Raw genomic sequence first — 19,667 nt, 5'->3', positions numbered from 1 at the left:
TACATACATACATACACTCACTTTCACTTTAGCACTTAACACATTCCATTATCATTTATTTGCTGCAATGTTTAGGAGCCCAAACTCTCTCTCTTATACAAGTATAATGAGATGTAACAATTAAGGAATATTGAAAATTGCCATTACAGTCACAGACCCCACCTTCAGCAACCCAACAAAACCCGTCTTTTATTCCCAACCTTGGCAGCCTCACTGTGAAAGATCCCCTTGAGAAACGCTACACTCTCTTACCTGAATGGGCTAAAAAAATAATAAAAAAATAAATAAAATAGACTCGGGGTAATTGCCCCAAAGGGACTGGATACACTCAAAGCCCAATGTCAGCGTGAACTCACACAGTAAACAAGGTGAATGCCGTGTGTCTCGCTTTGCTTGAGAAAATATAGAAGGGACCCTTGGGATGTGAGGTGGACAGCTGTGTGGTCTCTCAACCTGACCCAGCGTGTTGGATCGGCGAGATCATTTGAGCATTATTAGATGTGGCAGTGGTAACAAGCATCTTGGATGCTCTAGGTAAAGCAGATTACTGGATGATGTCACGGATAACAGAGGAAAACATATATAGAAAAAGAAAGAAAAAAGAAGGGAAGAGAGAAAGAGAGAGAGAGAGAGAGAGAGAGAGAGAGAAAGAGAGATCACAGGAAGTGCCGGGAGCGAGCGGCGAGCCGATGTGCTCGGCTGAGAGCTGGCAGATTTGGAGTTTGTTCTGACCTTTAGCTGACGTTTGAGATATATGTCCCCCTAAATATGAGACATGTCTGTTTACCACTGTGGGCTAATTCAATATGACGGGCACGATCAAAGCTGTGCTGGGTGCCTCACTGCATGAGAAACAGCCTGTTCATATGCTTTGGCCTTTCCTTCCCCTAGTCTCTGGTCCCATCTAAATATCTTTTACTCTACCTATTTCTTCTTCTGTCTCTCTCTCTCTTTTTCTCTTTCTATCCCTTTTCTCTCTGTATCTCACTCTAACTCTTTCTCTCACTCTCATTCATGGCAACACACAATTGAGGACACTGTGTGCTCTTCCGCATCAAGCTGTTGTTGTCCTACAATCCACTAACTAACTCTGAGTCACGGATTTAGATGTTGCTCGGCCACCTCTGTCCAGTTCTCTCATTGAAGCATATTACAGTCTGAAACATACAGTACCCTTGACCTTGACACAGTGCTGTGGTGGTCAAAGAAGACGACCCAGATGTTCCACTTTAATCATCCCTCAGCTGCCAAGACGCGCCCTACAGCCAAGCTTCTCTCTCTTTTTCTTTCTCTCTCTCGTTCTCTCTCTCTCTCTCTCTCTCTCTCTCTCTCATATCACCCACCGGTCGCCAGTGCTGTTTTCTCCAGCTGCTCTCCTTGTGATTGACAGCGGCGCCCTCCAGGCAGGGACATTTCAGTGGGTCTGGAAGTGGACACATTTCCCAATTTAATTGTCCCCTCGCATCTTTGGACGTGGTACTTGTGGGTAATTGACGACGGCAGATAGGGAGCGGTCACCTCTGCATACCCTCATTAGGTAAAGTGAGGGTCCCTCCGGCGTCCTCCATTGTAGATCAGTGCTCCAGATTGATTGGATTATGGAGAGGAAGAAGGAATGAGTGATGAAGAAAGAAATAAAGAATGGAAGAAAGAAAGATGAGAGAGAGAAGAAGAAAGAGAGAAGCTCTATGTTTACTCAGCATAGGAAAAAAAAACAAGCCTCGTAATTCCAGTCACACGTATGACAAAGTGGGCCTCAGGGCTTCCACTAGAAGGGATTCTCAACACAGCACCACAACCAAGAGACCCACCTGTGAACTAGCCAGCTACAACACCAGCCTACCCTCAACATACAAATCAGCCTCACAAAAACATATCAATTGAAAGGAATCTGACTCAGAAAACCAGTGCAAACAAGCACAGGAACTGTGCACATACTCAGTGGAAGAATGAAAAATAGCCATAAAATGTCACTGCAGCTCCAATCCAACTACACATCAATGAGCATTGATAATATATAAAGACACTATTTGGAGAGGGAGAGTACAAGACATAGAAGAGGCAGTTGGCATCCACAAGACAGAATATTTACACGCTGGCAGACGCAAGAGGTTGGAAATGAAGATCTACAGTCAGATGCACTAGGCAGCTGAGCTGAATCCTCCTTCAAACAATCCCTGTCACATCTCCTTTGTTTCGTTTGCATTTCTCATTCTTTCCTCCACTGATGCCCTGTGGGGCCCGCAATCTGGTGACGTGCCTTAAAGGAAGCTAGGGAGGATGCTGCTTAGTTCCTAGCAGTCTTAGATCACGTCAGTCCGAGTCTCTCCCTGTGAAGATATTCATTAAACGTGTCCAGCTTGTGACTGGAAGGGGAGGGCCGAGTTGATTTAGCGGCCTGCAAAGGTCGGTGACCTCCATTACTGGTCACACGGTTTCCAATTACTGCTTCCTGATTTGGTAAAAAGGCTCTGACTGTGAGACAGAGGGAGGCTAGCTCATCTCTGATTCAGCTGAAGAGCTTTGCCGCTCCTTGGTAACAAAAAAGCTATTTCTGTCAATATGTTTTACAGTCCTTTTCTTCTATCAGAGATCTAAAGGACATCCGAGAAGCCGATTCACTTTCTTCTGAGTTTCGTGTTGTGATAGTCTATCCCTGAAACCCTCTTTTATCCACAGCCTTTTTTCATGATTCTCCATTCACGCTGGCTGCATTAAAGTTTATCAAATATTCATGCTGGTCGGTCAGAAACGAGCTTGTCGTTTGATTTAAAGCAGACACGAGTAATGGGAAAACAGCCAGTTTACTCAGTGTTAAGGCAAAGGGTACAAGCGCCCTTCACATTAGTATTCCATGGGCAGTGCTATGACAGGCATAGCCACCTGAGAGACTGAAATATTAACTTCTTGACACAGAACTGTCAAATTACATATACGGTGTCTTCAGAGTTTGGGAAGAGAGGAAAGTAATGCTGAACAGTAGAAATCCTGCCACAAGACATTTCTTGACTTCTGTCATGTCTCTAAGTTACTGTTGTCAACTGAGCAGTTAAGCCACAAATATTCCCTTATAAAAGATTTAATGGGATGGTGGTACAAGAGAGTGTAGGCAATATTGGGCTGTCTTACTGTAAAGTCACACAGGCACACACACAGCCAGACATTGCCTTTGAAGTTGCCACACAACTGTACCAGACACCAGAAAGAATTGGAGCCTTTAAACTGCTTTTTTCAGCGTCATGAAGTACCACTAAACAACGTGGGAAGCAGGTCTGTGTTCACAGTGGTGCAGGACACCAACCAAATCCTCTTACTGCAGAAGCTGACAGAACCAATCGTTTTATTGAAGAAGCATCCCTTCCTCAATTATGAAATCATAGCCACCTTTTTATTGAAATGATCAGATAATTGCTATCTCTGTGGTTGTAATAAAACCCCAGTGCTCATGTAAGCATCTCTCTCTCTCTCTCTGTATGTGTGTGTGTGTGTGCTCAGCTTCTGCGATGAGCTATATTGGGATGGAGGAGGATCGGGGAAGGAGTGGGTCATTTATCATTGGTGACTGCTGAGCTCTACCATCTCTGCACGCATCAAAGTTTGGGGAACAAGCCTCTCCGCGCGGAGCCTAGCCGTGTCAGTGGCAAGCAGATAAACCGGTCGGCGTGATGGATGGGTGAGGAAGTCTGACGCTCCGTTTGACCAACTTCAACCAACTTCTAAGCAAATATGCCTCAGCCATTCCACCAAGCAGAATCCTATCACTTTTCTTCATTAATAATGCACTGTCCTTCTTTAAATTAGTTTTTTTTAAAGCATTGTGCTGCATGTTCCATTAGCCTATGTAGTAGAACAGAACACGTAGGCTATTAAGTTCTTGCTGTAAAAAAGTGCTAAAGAGGTGAGAAAGAAGGACCTAATGAAGGAAGACTGCTATGGTATCATTGCATGTTCTTATCTTAGGTGAACAGCACAGCTCCTCGAGTTCAATCCAGTAAACTCGCTTCCACGTTTTGGTGGATACGCTGTTGCGGGAGAGAGAGAGGAGGGGGAGGCGCTCTTGGATTGGACGCGCCGCGGTTGTCAGGACCGGAGGAGGCTGGGAAGAAGGGACTGTTGTGTTAAGGCCGCCGTGGGAGAGCGCAGCATACTGTATTCGAAAAGCGCGAATGACGGGAGATTCAGGACAGTTTGATGTCTGTCTGGATTATGACGCCGAGTACACTTGTCCTGACTTGTCGCGACTCCACGCTCCCGGCGCTACAGACACAGCAAAGCCTACTTTCGTCCCTTGACGAGCAGCGCTAGATACCGAAAAAAGAGCCGAAGCGACGAAGCACTCTTCCCTTCCAGGGAACGGGCTGTGATGACAACCCAAACGAGGACGGAATCTAAATTGACCTGTCTCTGCATAATCTGAAACTCTACCGCAAGAGAGAAACTTTGGTTGCCACAATTGTAGATGCCACGACAGCCGATATTTTATCAGTCTGCACCGCCGTGTTTGCCAGAGACATGAGTAGTTACTGGGTACAATAGAAACCCGATTGGGTTTAGGACTTAGGACTGAAAAGACCAGTTTGTGATACTGCGCAGCTTGCTACCCGACAGTACTCTCGTTGTCTCTTAAATAAATAGGATGGACGAAGGCTATGTGACGAGGAACTGTTTTGTGTCACCGTGTATTAAGTCTGTTCTGTTTTAGTCTTGGCTGATGTTGACTGACGGTATGGTCCAAGCACATCTACAATTATATGTTTGGTAACTAGCAGCTAAGTCTATTTTTAACGAACGCCTTTACTATTGTGTGAATACAATGTTGTTACACCATTTGTATTAAGAAAAGAAGGCCTCAAGACTCCTTGGACTTGTTACTAGCACTCTCTTGAAACAATTAACTGTGGCCCAAGTCAGGGCACACAAACTGTAGCCACTCAAAGATAAAGGTCGTCGTTAACTCAGTGGCCAACACTTAGACCTGGGCTACTTGCTGTAGGTGAGGAGCAAAAGGTGCTGTTCAGACTTCATGGGTCCTGACGCAACTCAACGCCTCACACATTTCAACGCGCCAGGAGGAAGATAAGTCGTCACGTCCAGTCCGTGGATAGTAAAGGAGACGTGGATGATTATCGGATTATAAGGTAAGCTGTCACCGGAACGGCTTTAGAATGACCGAGAGGAAATGATAATAATCACAACTGCATACCTGTTTTTTTCTTTTCCTGTGGAGAGGCAACGGAGACATATTTGTCCTGTCTAGAATCTTCCAACAATCAACCTACTAAACTAGACAGCATTTCAACTCCTATAGCTAGTCAGTCTGCCTATTCCTCAGTGCAGAACAAGTGCCCTATTGATGACCCTCGTGGACTCTCCAGATGCGGCGTATCAGTAAAATACCCACGTCCAGTTACTGCCCAATGCAATCATCGTAAAAGCTACCGGAGTAAATAGCTCGCTGATGACCGTGAGACAATACCTTGACCCAGGTTTAATGTCATTTTGACCGAAGTAGGCTCCTCTACACATTAACTGTCTTGTACTCTTAAGTCCTCACGGCTCATACTCCAATCACAACAAAGTGCAACAGGGTAAGATGTAAGAGATGTTGATAATGAAAGATGATAATGATAAGAGATGTGATTAATTTCACCAGCATCAGCTGAGATCGTAAAGTTGATATTACAGACGTCGCAGTAAGTCTATTTACAATTAATAACAACGTTACTACTGCGTTATCCTTGATAGCATATTCTTGACCTATCTTTGGATTATATTATTTGGATGTTAATGTGCTGTGGATGTTTCCTCGCCATGACAATAACCACTCAAACTCAATAAATTGACATCAGGAGTTCAAACATGAACGTGGGCTCTGTTGAAGATTCATTCCGCTTGAAAGCTATTGAATGGTGATAGGCAGGGAGAGAGTCAGACAATTTGCCTGGGAACGATAATAACAAAGTCGAGTGTTTTGGATAGTCTCATATTCCTGTTTTATTGGGCCCATGATTCCCTGTAAATCACTTCCCTGATGTGAAAATACCTCTAGCATTTACATGAAAAAAGGATTAGAACATGATTGCTTTGGAAGTACCTACACATATGCTCTACATTGCACAGAACTGGTCTCTGGAGCAATAGTGATTCTGATCATGTTCTTTTTTGTCTACATCTTTGGAGTGTGCTTCTGTTTACATACTATCATAAACATTCCACTCTCATCCATGTCTGTCAGAACATGCATAAATGCAGGGTTTGTTGCATTGCTGAACACTCGACAAACACACACACACACACACACACACACACACACACACACACACACACACACACATACAAAGTAAGAGAAAAGAAAGAAAGAAAGAAAGAGAGAAAAGATGGTCCAGACAATAAATCTCGATAGCTGCCCAAATGCATAGAGACATGCTGCAGGTATCACTAGAGCCACAGCACCACATGCCATGCTCTTTGCAGAGAGACTTTTGTGTAGATATCAGGCAAGGAGGAGCGCTTTGAACAGGCAGTGAAATGAAATAAGACTTTTATTGCAGTATCATAGTGGTGTGAATATGAATCACAGAAGGCTATGGAGGAGGCAAGGTTAAGACTCCAATGTGTGACTGCATGACTCAGCCTGCTCAATATAAAAGCCTTGATACAAACTCAACTCATGGCAAGAAATAGGCAGTTAGGAAAGGATGTCTCACTCTCTCTCTCTGTCTCTATGTGTGTGTGTCTCAGAGGTTGAGAAGTTTCGACCTGTATTGTGAAGGTTAGGGAGGCTATTGTGACTTAATTTTAAGAACCTTTCCTGAAGACTTGTTTTTAATGCCTCCCATGTCTACATTATGCCTGTTAGATGTTTAAAGGAGCGTGAGAGTAATCGAAAGACTTTGTAGGTAGAATAGACTTGTCTGATTTGGAATCTGATTGAGGAATGATTCATTTTGAGATCTTCTTTGGTAATTTCTGCCTTCCAAAGTCTTTATTTTCTTAATTTTTTTGTGGTTGCCCTGCCATTGGTCATTGTAATAATGATCATTATTTGTCATTATTGACATTGGTCTTTATACCTCCTCCAAATTCTGGCTTAATAACAAAGTTGGTTACCTACAGTATACCCCTCTTTTCCTCTCTCTGCTTCCCTCTCTCTTTCTCTGACTCTCACTCTTTCTCCATTACACTGTTGATCAGTCGGAATGTCTGCTACCTTCCAGTGGACTAAATCACCTCTCAATATTATTCTTATTCCCGTATCTGCTCTTTGCCTCTGTATGTGTACCCCTCTATGGCAACCCATGGCATATTGTGGGAATACAGTGCTAACAAAGCTACCATAAATTCTATGCTGCATTTGGATATTAGCATCCGTGACCCTGACTTGAGCCATTATCTTGCTTTCTCAGTCTCCTTTGCCTCTGACAACGACGTGATAAATAAGCAATCTGTTAGCATAATGGTGCTCTGCTGCAGCTAATGGACCTCTTGAAGATATGGGGCTGAAATGGGTTATTTGCCCGTGCCATGGAAATGCTATATGTCTAAATGATGGCATTGTGTATGCACGGAGGACCATGTATCACATTCAAATGTATGACTACCATAAGTGGAACCCTTTCCATAATGTTGATTTCTCTGAGCCAGTGAATGGATCATGTGGTCTTTGTGCCCCACCCCCCTCTCTCACACACACACACACACACACACACACACACACACATACACACACACACACACACACACACACACACACACAAACACAGACACTTCAATCATCAATCATACTTCTTAGCTTTCTTCTCTCCTATGTGCATCTCTTCATTGCTTGATTTCTCTCTCTCTCTCTCTCTCTCTCTCTGTCTTTCTCTCTTTCCCTCGTGCCCTCTCTCCTCTCCTTCAGTGCTGGCCTCGTCTATTGGATAGCTCTTCATGCACTGTCCTTTGCTATTTTAGCTATAGCCCCACGAGGTCTGTCATCCAGAAAATATAGCAGTAAGCCTCAGTGATTAAAATGAAAGGGGGTGATATAACCTTGCATAGTGGTTGCATGCAGTTTTGTGTTTGTGGTGTGTCGTATGTGTGTATGTTTGTGTGTGTCTGTATGTTTGTGTGTGTGTGTGTGTGTGTGTGTGTGTGTGTGTGTGTATGTGTGTGTGTGTGTGTGTGTGTGTGTGTGTGTGTGTGTGTGTGTGTGTGTGTGTGTGTGTGTGTGTGTGTGTGTGCGCACGCGCGTGTGTCTGTGTGTGTGTGTGTGTGTGTGTGTCTGTGTGTGGTCACGGTCGACAGACTGCGGATGTTGAGCAGTGCCCTGTGCGTTGACAGCCACTCATGCTGATTGGCAGCTCTGTTCTCCCGCCAAGGCTGGCACTGGTAGTGCAGATTTGGTGTGTGTGTGTGTGAGTGGGGGCTCCATGGAAGACAGTGGCTGACTGACTGCCACCTCTGATGGGGGCGGGGAGGACTACCTCCGTCCCTACCTCTCACCGTGAGGACAACATATGTCCACTCAAACATGCACACACACACACACACACACACACACACACACACACACACACACACACACACACACACACACACACACACTGATGGGCATCCAGGTAAATTGCAAACAGAGTCCCCTAACCAAGATGACAGAGCCGCCGGAACCCTGCCGAGATGACAGGCTAGATGAATCGCCAACCGAGATTCTGCAGAGATGACAGTGCAAGTTTGAAATGTGCAACAGAGACAGGGTGAGAGAGAGAGTGTGTAGAGAAGAGAGAGATAGAGAGGGAGAGTATGTTTGTGCGTGTGTGTGTGTGTGTGTGTGTGTGTGTGTGTGAGAGAGAGGGGGGATGAGACTTCATACAAGTGGTAGCCTATTTGGAAAGAATACTTGTGATCTCGTTGACCTGTTTCCCGCTACACTCAGATATTTTCCCCAAACAGGCTGCCAATCCAATGGTTTTCTTTCATAGACAGTCAAACCAAGTTCACTGCTGTGTTATTACACTGGGTACAACTCTGTGTGTGTGTGTGTGTGTGCTGTGTGTGTGTGTGTGTGTGTGTGTGTGTGTCTTTCTGTGAGGTAATTCTGTTGATCAGACAACATTTCAAATGTTTCAGCAGATGGTGATTTTGCAGATGATTGTGAACTGTTACTTGTCTGAAGGTAATTCAATTCACACATCATTTCATTTCACTCCAGTTCATTTTGTTTTGTACGATTCCAGATGGGCTCTGATTTAGTTCTAGTTTGTGTCTGTTTTTGTTTTGTTTTGCTAGTTTTGTTTATTTATATATTTGTGTTATTTATGTGTATATATATATATTATTTTTGTTTATTTGTATATTTTTGTTTGCCTTATTTATTTTCCTGTGCTCCTATCCTCAGTGGCTTGTCCTACGCTTTAGTATTATGGGATGTGGCCACATTGTGCATCTCCTTGAACCCTACATTCAGCTCCTCTACCAATGAGACCATTATAAGGTAATGGGCCCTCCATTTACTTGTACTGAGGGTGGCCGGGTAAACTAGAGTCTTTGAAATATCTTTGTTAACCCCTGCTGAGATTTCTAATACACAGGTTTTACAATAATTAAAATAAATCAATAATCATGTTTCCGGAGTCTCCCCCACCCCCCAACACACACACACACACACACACACACACACAGGCAGACACACACACACACTCTCACACACACACACACACACACACACACACACACACACACACACACACACACACACACAACACACACACACACACACACACACACACCATTTTCGTCTCTCAAAATCCAGGCTTGTACTTGCACTCTAATAGTGCTGAGGATTGAATGTCTCCCAACTTGTTATTGAGTTTCCAAGGCAGTAATCAAGCAATTAAACAGAAACACCTCTGGGAGTCCAGCAAACCAAGTTGCGTGACAGGATGTTCTAGAATGTATTTCCTTTTGATAATAATGGAACGATGCCGTGTTGAAGGAGAAAACGTTTGCACACTGTGATAAATTAGAAATTGCAAAATGATTTCCTCCCTCTTTTATCGATACACTTTCCACAGCAACGTCAGTCCACTTGGTATTGCCATATTCTTCTTTTTTTATATTTCTTTTCCGTCTTGTATGTCTCCTCTACATCATAGATCATTTATATTTTTCGTCTTTTCTTTCTTCGCCTTTTCATGGTAGTGGAAAGAAGTCCTCACTCCAAAAATCCGATGCCCTTGCAGCTAAGTAATAAAAAAGAGAAAATCTTCAAAAGAATTTTGCAGTGCAGCCTTTCTCTCTCTACTTTGATGAGATATCCAGTCCACGGCAAGCATACTGTGTTAAAAAAAGTTAACTTCTCTTCCTTATTCATCTGTGGCTTCCAGTTCACTGTCTCTTCTACAATCTGCTACCACGGACATGTCAGTCATAGCAACCACAGCCACGTTGTTTAGCATTGGCAGCACTTGTCATACAAATGGTCACTATCATTCTTAAATGTCCCAGCCACTTATGCAGACTTGAATTGATCAGGAGTGGCACTATGTGTGGCAGGCAGGAGTGGCATCTGCTGGAACGAGGGCCTTGTTAGAGCCACTCAAAGAGGGAGAGCGAGTGTCGGGTACTCATCATCAAGTCTGTGGGTCTCACCGTGGATGAAGGTCAAGTACAAAAATCCTCACTTGGCCTCTAAGAGAATGCAGCTCACCTCAACCCCCCCCCCCGCCCTCCACACACACACACACACACACACACACACACACCACCCGGACAACTTCTCATTCTACTTTTGAGCTAATCTCCTTCCTTGAGTATGGTCGCCATGGTGATTCAGAATCACTCACCTTCTTCCGTCTGTCAAGGCCTTGGTTTGTCTTCCTCATTACTGTGAGCCTTCAGCCTGGGTGCTTTGGCATGGAGAAGCAAAAAAGAACAGGATCCATCAAGCCTGTGTCTTTCTCGCTGCTTGAGTCTCCTCTGCAAGGGTAGTGAGAAAGATTTTACAAGCTTCCAGGACAAGTTTGTAGCAGTGTGCTTGGCTGGGGGTGTTGTTTTGTTCTTTCCCCAGTGCAGCTAGTTGCTGTCTTAAAGAATCACATTTGCATAGCATAGTGTGAATTCTTAATTCTGCATATTCAAAGTTAGCTGGAAGCGCCCACTCAGCAAAAGATCAATTGTGTGTGTGTGTGTGTGTGTATGTGTGTGTGTGTGTGTGTGCTTCACCACCGTGGCATGCTGTGATGTTGTCGAGGAAGCGCCAGGAGAGCTGTAGAATTACGCTAATCACGCCTAGCATTGATCCAGTGCCATCCCCTCCGCAAACTGTCAATCAAAATACTCTCCAGCTCTCGCAGCATGTTAATAGGAGATTGTGCAAGCTAATGGAAAATGAATCCACCACTCCACTAATCAATATGGTTGTTTAGATGTTTTCCCTCCCTCCCTCCCTCCCTCCTTCCGTCTCTCTTCCTCTCTCTCTTTCTCTCTCCCAATCCCCCTCTCATTTGGGGTCAAGGCAGAGCTTGTCTGCCCCGGTTCCTTTCTTTCTTCTGTGCTCATGAGTGTGTGAGGGTAATTGGATCCTTTGGTGACCTGTGGCTCGACTTGATTATCATGTAGAGTGAGAAGCTCCTGGGAGAGACGCTCCAACATCGACCAAGTTTCAGTTTGTCTGTTTGTTTTCTCCTTCTTTTCCCCCTGCCCTCTCTTTCTCTCTGTCCTTTTCTTTCCTTCTCTCTCTCTCTCTCTCTCTCTCTCTCTCTCTCATTCTTTCTGTTCAGTAACTCAGTCAGGAGTTTATGTGAGGTGACACGGTAAACTTCTCAACTCCACACTCTGACGAGCATTAGAAGGACTTAGGAGCTGATTGTATGGGAGCCCGAAACTTTGATTAGCCTTTTGGCTTAGTGCGCTGTGAGTGCAATCCCAGTGTGTGTGTGTGTGTGTGTGTGTGTGTGTGTGTGTGTGTGTGTGTGTGTGTGTTTGTGTGGGGGTGTGGGGAGTGGCTTACAACCTGCCCCTATTTCTCTGTTTTCAGATTTTTTCCCCCACACGACTTCGAATCATTCCTCAATTTCCTCGCTGAGGAATCCAAGGACGCTGGCGTCAAACACCGCCAACGTGAACCTGTTTTCGCTTTGGTCAGCAGTTGCTCCAAAAAAACTCACTATAGACGTTTAAATTTGGACCGATCTCCCACCGGGGGTTAAGCAATAAGATTAACTGCGAGCGCGCCCGAACGGCGTGTAATTTGTATTGTGTTAGCGGACATACGACTTCATTTGCGGGAGGTTACGGCTGGCTGGGAACGCTGCAATAATGAGCCCATTGTAGTCGGAGGAGGCCGGTGTTCCTGTGCGGTGGGGACTGCAATGTGGCTCTGTTTCAGGCTGTTACTCGGCCTGGGCTGGCCCCAGTGTCCAGGTTTAGACCTGCTGTGGCGCTCATTTGCAAATGTGGGGATTAAGAATACACATACGGCATGTTTACATGGCTGTGGCCCTGCTGCATATCTCCTACCAACCAGAAACCCCTCAGTCTCTCTCTCTCTCTCTCTCTCTCTCTCTCTCTCTCTCTCTTGCTCTCTCTCTCGCTCTCTCTCACTCTCTCTCTCTCTCGCTCTCTCTGTCCCCTTCTCCCTCTCTCTCTTTTGCTTTCTCACTCTCTGTTTTCTTTATCGCATACAGGCACGCGCACACACACGCACGCACGCACGCACGCACACTCACTCCATCTTAATTTGGGGTCTGAGCTCCAGTCACCCTTCAAAAACACAGAGGTTTTCTCCAAAGATGGATTGAGTATTAAATTCACCCTCACCTCTCGTTAAACTCTGCAACTGCAGTAAAAGTGAGAAGTTACTCACATACATTCCTTGTTTCCTTCTCTCTCTCTCTTTCTCTCTCTCTCTCTCTCTATCTCTATGTGTGTGTGTGTGTGTGTCTCTCTCTCTAGCTCTATGTGTGTGTGTGTGGGTTTGTGTGCAGGGAGAGAGAGCGTGAAAGCAAAATGATGCATTTATCTGTTTATGGCAGTGTGTATGTATGTGCGGATGTGCGTGTGCGCGCGCGCGCGCGCGTGTGTATGTGATAGTGAGAGCGAGAGATAGAGAGGATGCATTTATGTGTTTATAAGATTGTGTGTGTGTGTGTGTGTGTGTGTGTGTCTGTGTATGTGTGTATGTGTGTGCCCTTGCATTTGTGGCTGTGCGTGTGGGTGTTTTTCAATGTGCACTGAATATCTATTAAAATTCAACCCCACCTTTGTGTAAGCAATAAAAAACCCCGACCTCTACATCTCTGTCAACATAAAGGCACTTTGAAAGCGGTGAATGGAATATTCCATGCTGACTGTAAACAGTATCACTCATTGTTGGGAGCTTTTGCTTACAGCACGGCTGGATTTGATCCAGTCAAGGAAACCCTATTTAACTTTCTGCAGCCCTGTGAATTATTGGGTAGCACTTTCTTTGACAACGTCAGATTTTTTGTTCAAGTCAGAGTTTACTTAGTGATTACTTCACTGATATTTTTTTTTAAATTTGTTTTGGTCTGCATCACCTATAAGTGCATCACTACTCATAATTTATTCATTCTGACAGACAGTAATGTTTATTGGTATTATTATCTGCCATTCAAAGTTTAATTTCAGTCTCTTCTCCTGAGGCATCCGATTTATATTCAGCATTCATTAATTATTTGATGACTTTTAGATTTACATCTGAACTAAACTGAACTGCACCCTGAGTCGTTCAGCTGTTTATTTTCCTTACTTACCTCAATCACTTTACCACTCTGCCAGCTATATTGCTGTGACTGACTACCAAACCCATTCTGCATCAGATGGTCAAACCCTTTCCGCTATCAGATCTAGACCTCATAATATGGACCTGATAGCAGGTAACAGATGGAAGTGATTTTGAGAGATAAAGGTGTGAATGACAGTTTGAAAGAGTCACCACTTGAGGGAGGTGTACAAGCAGATTCAGTTGTAAGACCATCTTTCCTTCTCTCTCTCTCTCTCTATCTCTCTCTCTCTCTATCTCTCTCTCTCTCTATCTATCTCTCTCTCTCTCTTCCCTCACATCTTAGTGTCTCAGCTCTGTTCTTCTTTAAGCTCATTCATGATGCTGACTGCACAGTTAGACGACTGTCCTAGATTCGCACATTACACTCCATCTCCAGACGCACACAAACGAAAATAAACGTCTACGAGCCTTAATTGACCCTCGAGTTTCCTCAGCACTTCACACACACACACACACACACACACACACACACACACACACACACACACACACACACACACACACATTCCCCTTCTCCTCCAGTGACTGACAGAGGCTGCAGGGCCATCATGTGATTTCATAGAGGAGAAAGATAAAACAAAATGCTGAAAAAAAAGCCCTCAACAAGATTACAGCTTCGCTAGGGTCAGCTGGCTAATTAAACACAGGCCGCTGTAATTTGGAGGCAGATTAAATGTTATCCTTCCTAATAAGGCCATGGTGCAATCAGAAGAGAGCCCCGTGAGGCTGAGGCTGCATGGAGGTCTTCTGCTTTGACTGGGGAGTCGAGAGAGAGCTGGTGGTTCACTATGCAGAGAGAGAGAGAGAGAGAGAGAGAGAGAGAGAGAGAGGTGTAATTGCTTGGTTTAATATGAAGATAAAGCTGTGATTTGGGGAGAATCATTCATCATAGATAGGAGTATTGATATATTCTTTAGATAAATGTCTTCCTTTAGCGAGGAAACGCTGGAATTGCGAAAAAGTGTTATTTTAAACGACGCCTTCATAGACCTTAGCCTTTACATTTAGCAAAATGCAAAATTACTTTATAAGACCCATTTCTATTTTTGATAGTCCAAAATTAGCTAAAGCCTTATTGTCTAACCATAACATAAGCAATTGCAGTTAGGTGCATTCAGAAAGACCATTAAAAACTTCTGCTAGTTCCAGCCCTCAATATAGCACACTGTCTGCTTCAACAGATGGAGTGAAATTATACACACCACTTGGTTTGGCTAGGCATTCTGAATGTGTTCTCTCAGTTTGCTGCATTGGTTGGGATAGGTCGTTTCTGGGCCTCCTCCAATGTTTCCTAATGCATTCTCGTCAGTCCTACTGCAGAGGACAACATTCCTGGAAACAGCTTGAACTTGAGCACTGTTATGCAGATGGATGCATGCATTAAATGGCATTAGCTTCCTGCTTTAATTGCACTTCTCTTCTTTTTTGGCACCTTCTCTCTCTCTCTCTCCATCCCCCTCTCTCTATCCCCCTCTCTCTCTCTCTCTCCCCTAGACTGTGCCATGCACCATTTTGGCAAGCAGCTGCTGCCAACATAGAGGTTGCTCCGCCTCCTGATTCCGTCCTCTTTGCCCACCCCCAGAGGATGCTGGGACTGTGTCGTGGGCGCAGGAAGTTCCTGGCCTTCTCCCTCGCCCTGCTCTTCATCCCAGCACTCACCTGGCTCTACCTCTCCGTCGGCAACTTCCAAGGTACGAAGTGACTCTATTCTCCCATGTTCTCTTTCTCTCTGCTTCTCTCTCTCTCACACACACATAAACACACACACACACACACACACACACAGACACACACACACACAGACACACACACACACACACACACACACACACACACACACACACACACACACACACAGAGAGAGAGAGACACATACACACACACACACACACACACACACACACACACACACACACACACACACACACACACAATCTGTTTGTCTGAGTGTCTGTTCATAAACAAGGTGTCTCTGGTCATTGCAGTTCATTTTTAATGGTTTTTATTTTTCTACACCTTGATTACTTCTTAGCAAATGTGTTTATCAAGTTCTCAAGCGCACACTAATTCTTTGATGTGTGCAGATGTAATGACTGGAAGCTTAAAATCCTTCCACTGTCAGACTTGTAATTGCAGTTTAAATTGCATGAAAACCTGGCTTTGGCAAAAAAAATCTTTTTTTTATTTTATGCTTTTTGAATGGGCTCCAGTGAAAGACCAGAACCACACGAACCAAGCTCTGAATGTAAAGCAATTATTTGGCTCAGTGGATCCAGTGTTTTTGGCACAGGGGAAGTTGAGAAGATGCCAACCCATTTCGACTTTTGAAAGTGCTCAATACAGTTCACGGGAACAATTGTATCTCTGGTACCCAACACAATACCATTAATTTGGGCTTTTATTTTCATGATGCTTTGGCTTTTTGTTACATTTCTGCCATATGATTTGCCCCTACTGTGTAAATCCAGCACATATATATTATCTAGATATGGTTTGGTTGTGTTTATCTGCATTTTTGTCTGAAAAGAGCTACAGTATATTCTTCTGAAGTTAATCTAGGCTTCATAGTATTTTTCATTGCATTTTCTTAGAAACTGGCAACAGATTATTGTTGGACAAAATAGCATAATTACTGTAATAAAAATGATCCCTGATAAAGCTTAATCTGGAGAGAAAAGCCATGGAGTGACAGGGTTCCTGTAACGTGACTTTTGTAATGTGACCGTGCTTTCTGTAAAATATCACCTTGCTCATTTCATAAATGTAAATCAGGTATACAAGGAATTTGGTCTCTGCATTTATCCCATCCGTGAATTAGTGAACACACAGAGCACACAGTGAGGTGAAGCACACACTAACCCGGAGCAGTGAGCTGCCTTGCTACAGTGGTGTTCGGAGAGCAGTGAGGGGTTAGGTGCCTTGCTCAAGGGCACTTCAGCTGTGGATGTGGGCATGGGAGAGCAGTGCTCCACCACTTCCCACATTTTTTCCTACTGTTCGGGGATCGAACTGGCAACCCTTCGGTTCCAAGCCCGAAGCCCTAACTAGTAGGCCACAGCTGCCCCCAAGCAAGTATTTCCCTCGTTGATGTATAATGCTTATACATAAACAAGGCCAATTCAGCTGGCAGAAGCGGTCATTGGTTTTCTCCTCATTTGTGTAGATCACTTGTCATACCTACATTTGTGTGCACAGAAAAATAGTCAACACTTGCACCTGAGATGTCATACCATCTGCTTTGCGTGTGTGTGTGTGTGTGTGTGTGTGTGAATGTGTGTGTGTGAATGTGTGTGTGTGTGTGTGTGTGTGTGTGTGTGTGTGTGTGTGTGTGTGTGTGTGTGTGTGTGTGTGTGTGTGTGTGTGTGTGTGTGTGTGTGCATATTTGTGTGTGTGTGTGTCTGTGTGAATGTGTTTGTTTGTGTGTGTGTGTGTGTGTGTGTGTGTGTGTGTGTGTGTGTGTGTGTGTGTGTGTGTGTGTTAGATTTTGTGCATGTTTGCATGTGTGTGGTAAACAAATAATACACGCTTAGTTAGGCATTTGCCATTCCACTCTCCCTCTCACATCAAAGGCTTGTTAGACTTAATACAAGGAGATGCACTAGGAAGTACCCAGGTACATTAATCAACTTAAAAGCCTCCTCTGCCGTTGGCTTGGCAACATGCTCGCCGCTAGTTTTGTCATGTTCTGAGCTCGTGTCATCTCACCGAGGTAAACAATGAGCACATTTGCCTCAGCTCAATAAGCTCACCTTCTTACACTTGTTAGTGTTTTGAGATGCACATTCAAACGGCAGGTTCATACATGCAGTCCAGTAATTTCCCACGTATGCTAGAAATGCATGGATATCCACGCATGACTCAGTCATTTGAAAGAGAGTTGGGACTGATAACGCAAGAGTATTATAAAGTGTGTCTTTCTCTTAAAGGGACACCAGGCAAGCCTGATGCTTTTTCTCTACAAAACTCCCCCTCGCTCGGTCTGAAGCTCTTTTCCTTTTCTTTGCGTCTTCCGTCAAGGGTTTTCGCTGCTTCTTCACTGGCTCTGCCATTATACACACGTTTGCAACAATCGCTAGCGTTTCGTTAGCCTGCCTCTGTGCTGTAAACTGATCCTAACCCGGGTCGGTGGTAGGATACACGAACTTGCAAGTGGAATATTCTTCCTACAGGCAGTAAGGAGAGAGAGCCTTCATTAAGCCCGTAATGAGTCATTTCACCATATACCGACTTACGAAGATGATTAATTAACACAAAAACGTTGCCTGGTGTCCCTTTAATATGAAGTCTTCATTTTTATATTGTACTTAACTAATAGCTAATTATATAACTATAGCATAAATAATATATAACTATAGCATACATAATAGTATATAACTATAGCATAAATAATATATAACTATAGCATACATAATAGTATATACCTATAGCGCATACATAATAGTATATAACTATAGCATAAATAATATATAACTATAGCATACATAATAGTATATACCTATAGCATACATAATAGTATATAACTATAGCATAAATAATATATAACTATAGCATACATAATAGTATATAACTATAGCATAAATAATATATACCTATAGCATAGATAATCTAGAGCTGTATTTCCTTGCACTGGTGATGTTGAGCTCGTGATGGTGCAGGACTGCATGCTGCTGCTCTCAGTCCCAGAACAGTGCGTGTATTTTTCTCTGCCTACTCAACGCCTCCAGCTTCCTCCGTGCCGTGGAACCCATGGGGGTCTGTGTGCTCCGGAATAAAAAAAAAGCAAATGTCACTCAAGGTCCCTGATGTAACTTCATCGCCGTGCTCGTTCGGGGTCTTGCCTTGTTTACGCCACCTGACTGCGGAGGGCACATCCATAGCCTAAAATAAGTGTGTCCTTGTGTCCCGAGCCCCTTTAGCTCGCTGCAGCAATGACTTTGTCAGACTGTGGTGACGGACGCAGAGAATCATCCTTGAGGCATGATGATGCTGTGGTGTGTGTGTGTGTGTGTGTGTGTGCCTTTGTGTTTGTGTGTGTGTGCGTGGACGGGCGGGAGACTGACAACACCAAGCGCGGCAAATGGCAGCAGACATGGAAAAGGGGCTGGGAAGGGGCAAAGGGGGGGGGGGGGTGTGCGGCCATAACTCTTTCACTCTCCTTTTGTGCTCTGACAGATAATTCAATTTATTTTGTGTATTTACCTTTCAGGGTGTCCTGTCTCCCTGTCAGTTCATCCGCCTGGCCAGCCGCCAGGAATGCAAAGCAGCTTGCGAGGTTGTTCCAGAGCTTTTTAATCTTGGCGCCCAGCCAGGGGCAATGGATGGAGAGTGTGTGTGTGTGTGTGTGGCGGGGGGGGTGTCTGCATCCGGCCTCCCCAGGGGTGGGGGTAGGTGGGAGAGTGGCCAGTCCTCGGACGTCAGAATAATATAGAAATAATATTGAGCCGGTGCTCTGGGACAACTTCAAGGGGCTGTTCTTGCTGTCTTTTCATAGCCAACCCCGCGCAGGTACAGTATTACCAAGCAGATCCTGTCAGATTCGGCAGGCCTAGGCAGCAGCAATGTCGAACCGGCACGCTGCCACTCTAGTTCACGCCGTCAGTCACATCTCGTGGTGCGGAGGCTGATTATCGTCAACGTCTCGCCACCGACGCTTTTTTTCCGTGAAGGTGACGCTCGGTTTGAGATATCTAAACCCATTACACACTTTAATTAAATTGATTTAAATTGCGTGATTAAAGCGGAATTGACAAGCAGTGTAATCACAGCGTTTAAAGACCTGCAGTTGAAAAATAGGGTGGAGAGAAATCGGAAAACATTAATCATATGCGTATTAGCTCGCGAAAAACCACCGCAAGATACCGCAGTGATAGAGAGTACTATG

General features: G+C 44.4%; 1 protein-coding gene across 1 annotated transcript in view; it reads left to right on the top strand.

Annotated features, from left to right (window-relative positions):
• Window positions 1-3,610: 3,610 nt before the first annotated feature.
• The window catches only part of LOC125310862 (xylosyl- and glucuronyltransferase LARGE1-like), a 49,740-nt gene continuing 33,683 nt past the window's right edge, over window positions 3,611-19,667 (top strand). The window contains 2 exon segments of the mRNA XM_048268616.1: window positions 3,611-5,138; window positions 15,281-15,477. Of these exon segments, the coding sequence (XP_048124573.1) occupies window positions 15,372-15,477 (106 nt within the window). The 5' untranslated portion in view covers window positions 3,611-5,138; window positions 15,281-15,371.

Source organism: Alosa alosa, chromosome 17 (genome assembly GCF_017589495.1).
Source record: "Alosa alosa isolate M-15738 ecotype Scorff River chromosome 17, AALO_Geno_1.1, whole genome shotgun sequence".
In the NCBI taxonomy this organism is placed as follows: domain Eukaryota; kingdom Metazoa; phylum Chordata; class Actinopteri; order Clupeiformes; family Clupeidae; genus Alosa; species Alosa alosa.
This window is presented reverse-complemented; position numbering and strand designations above follow the sequence as displayed.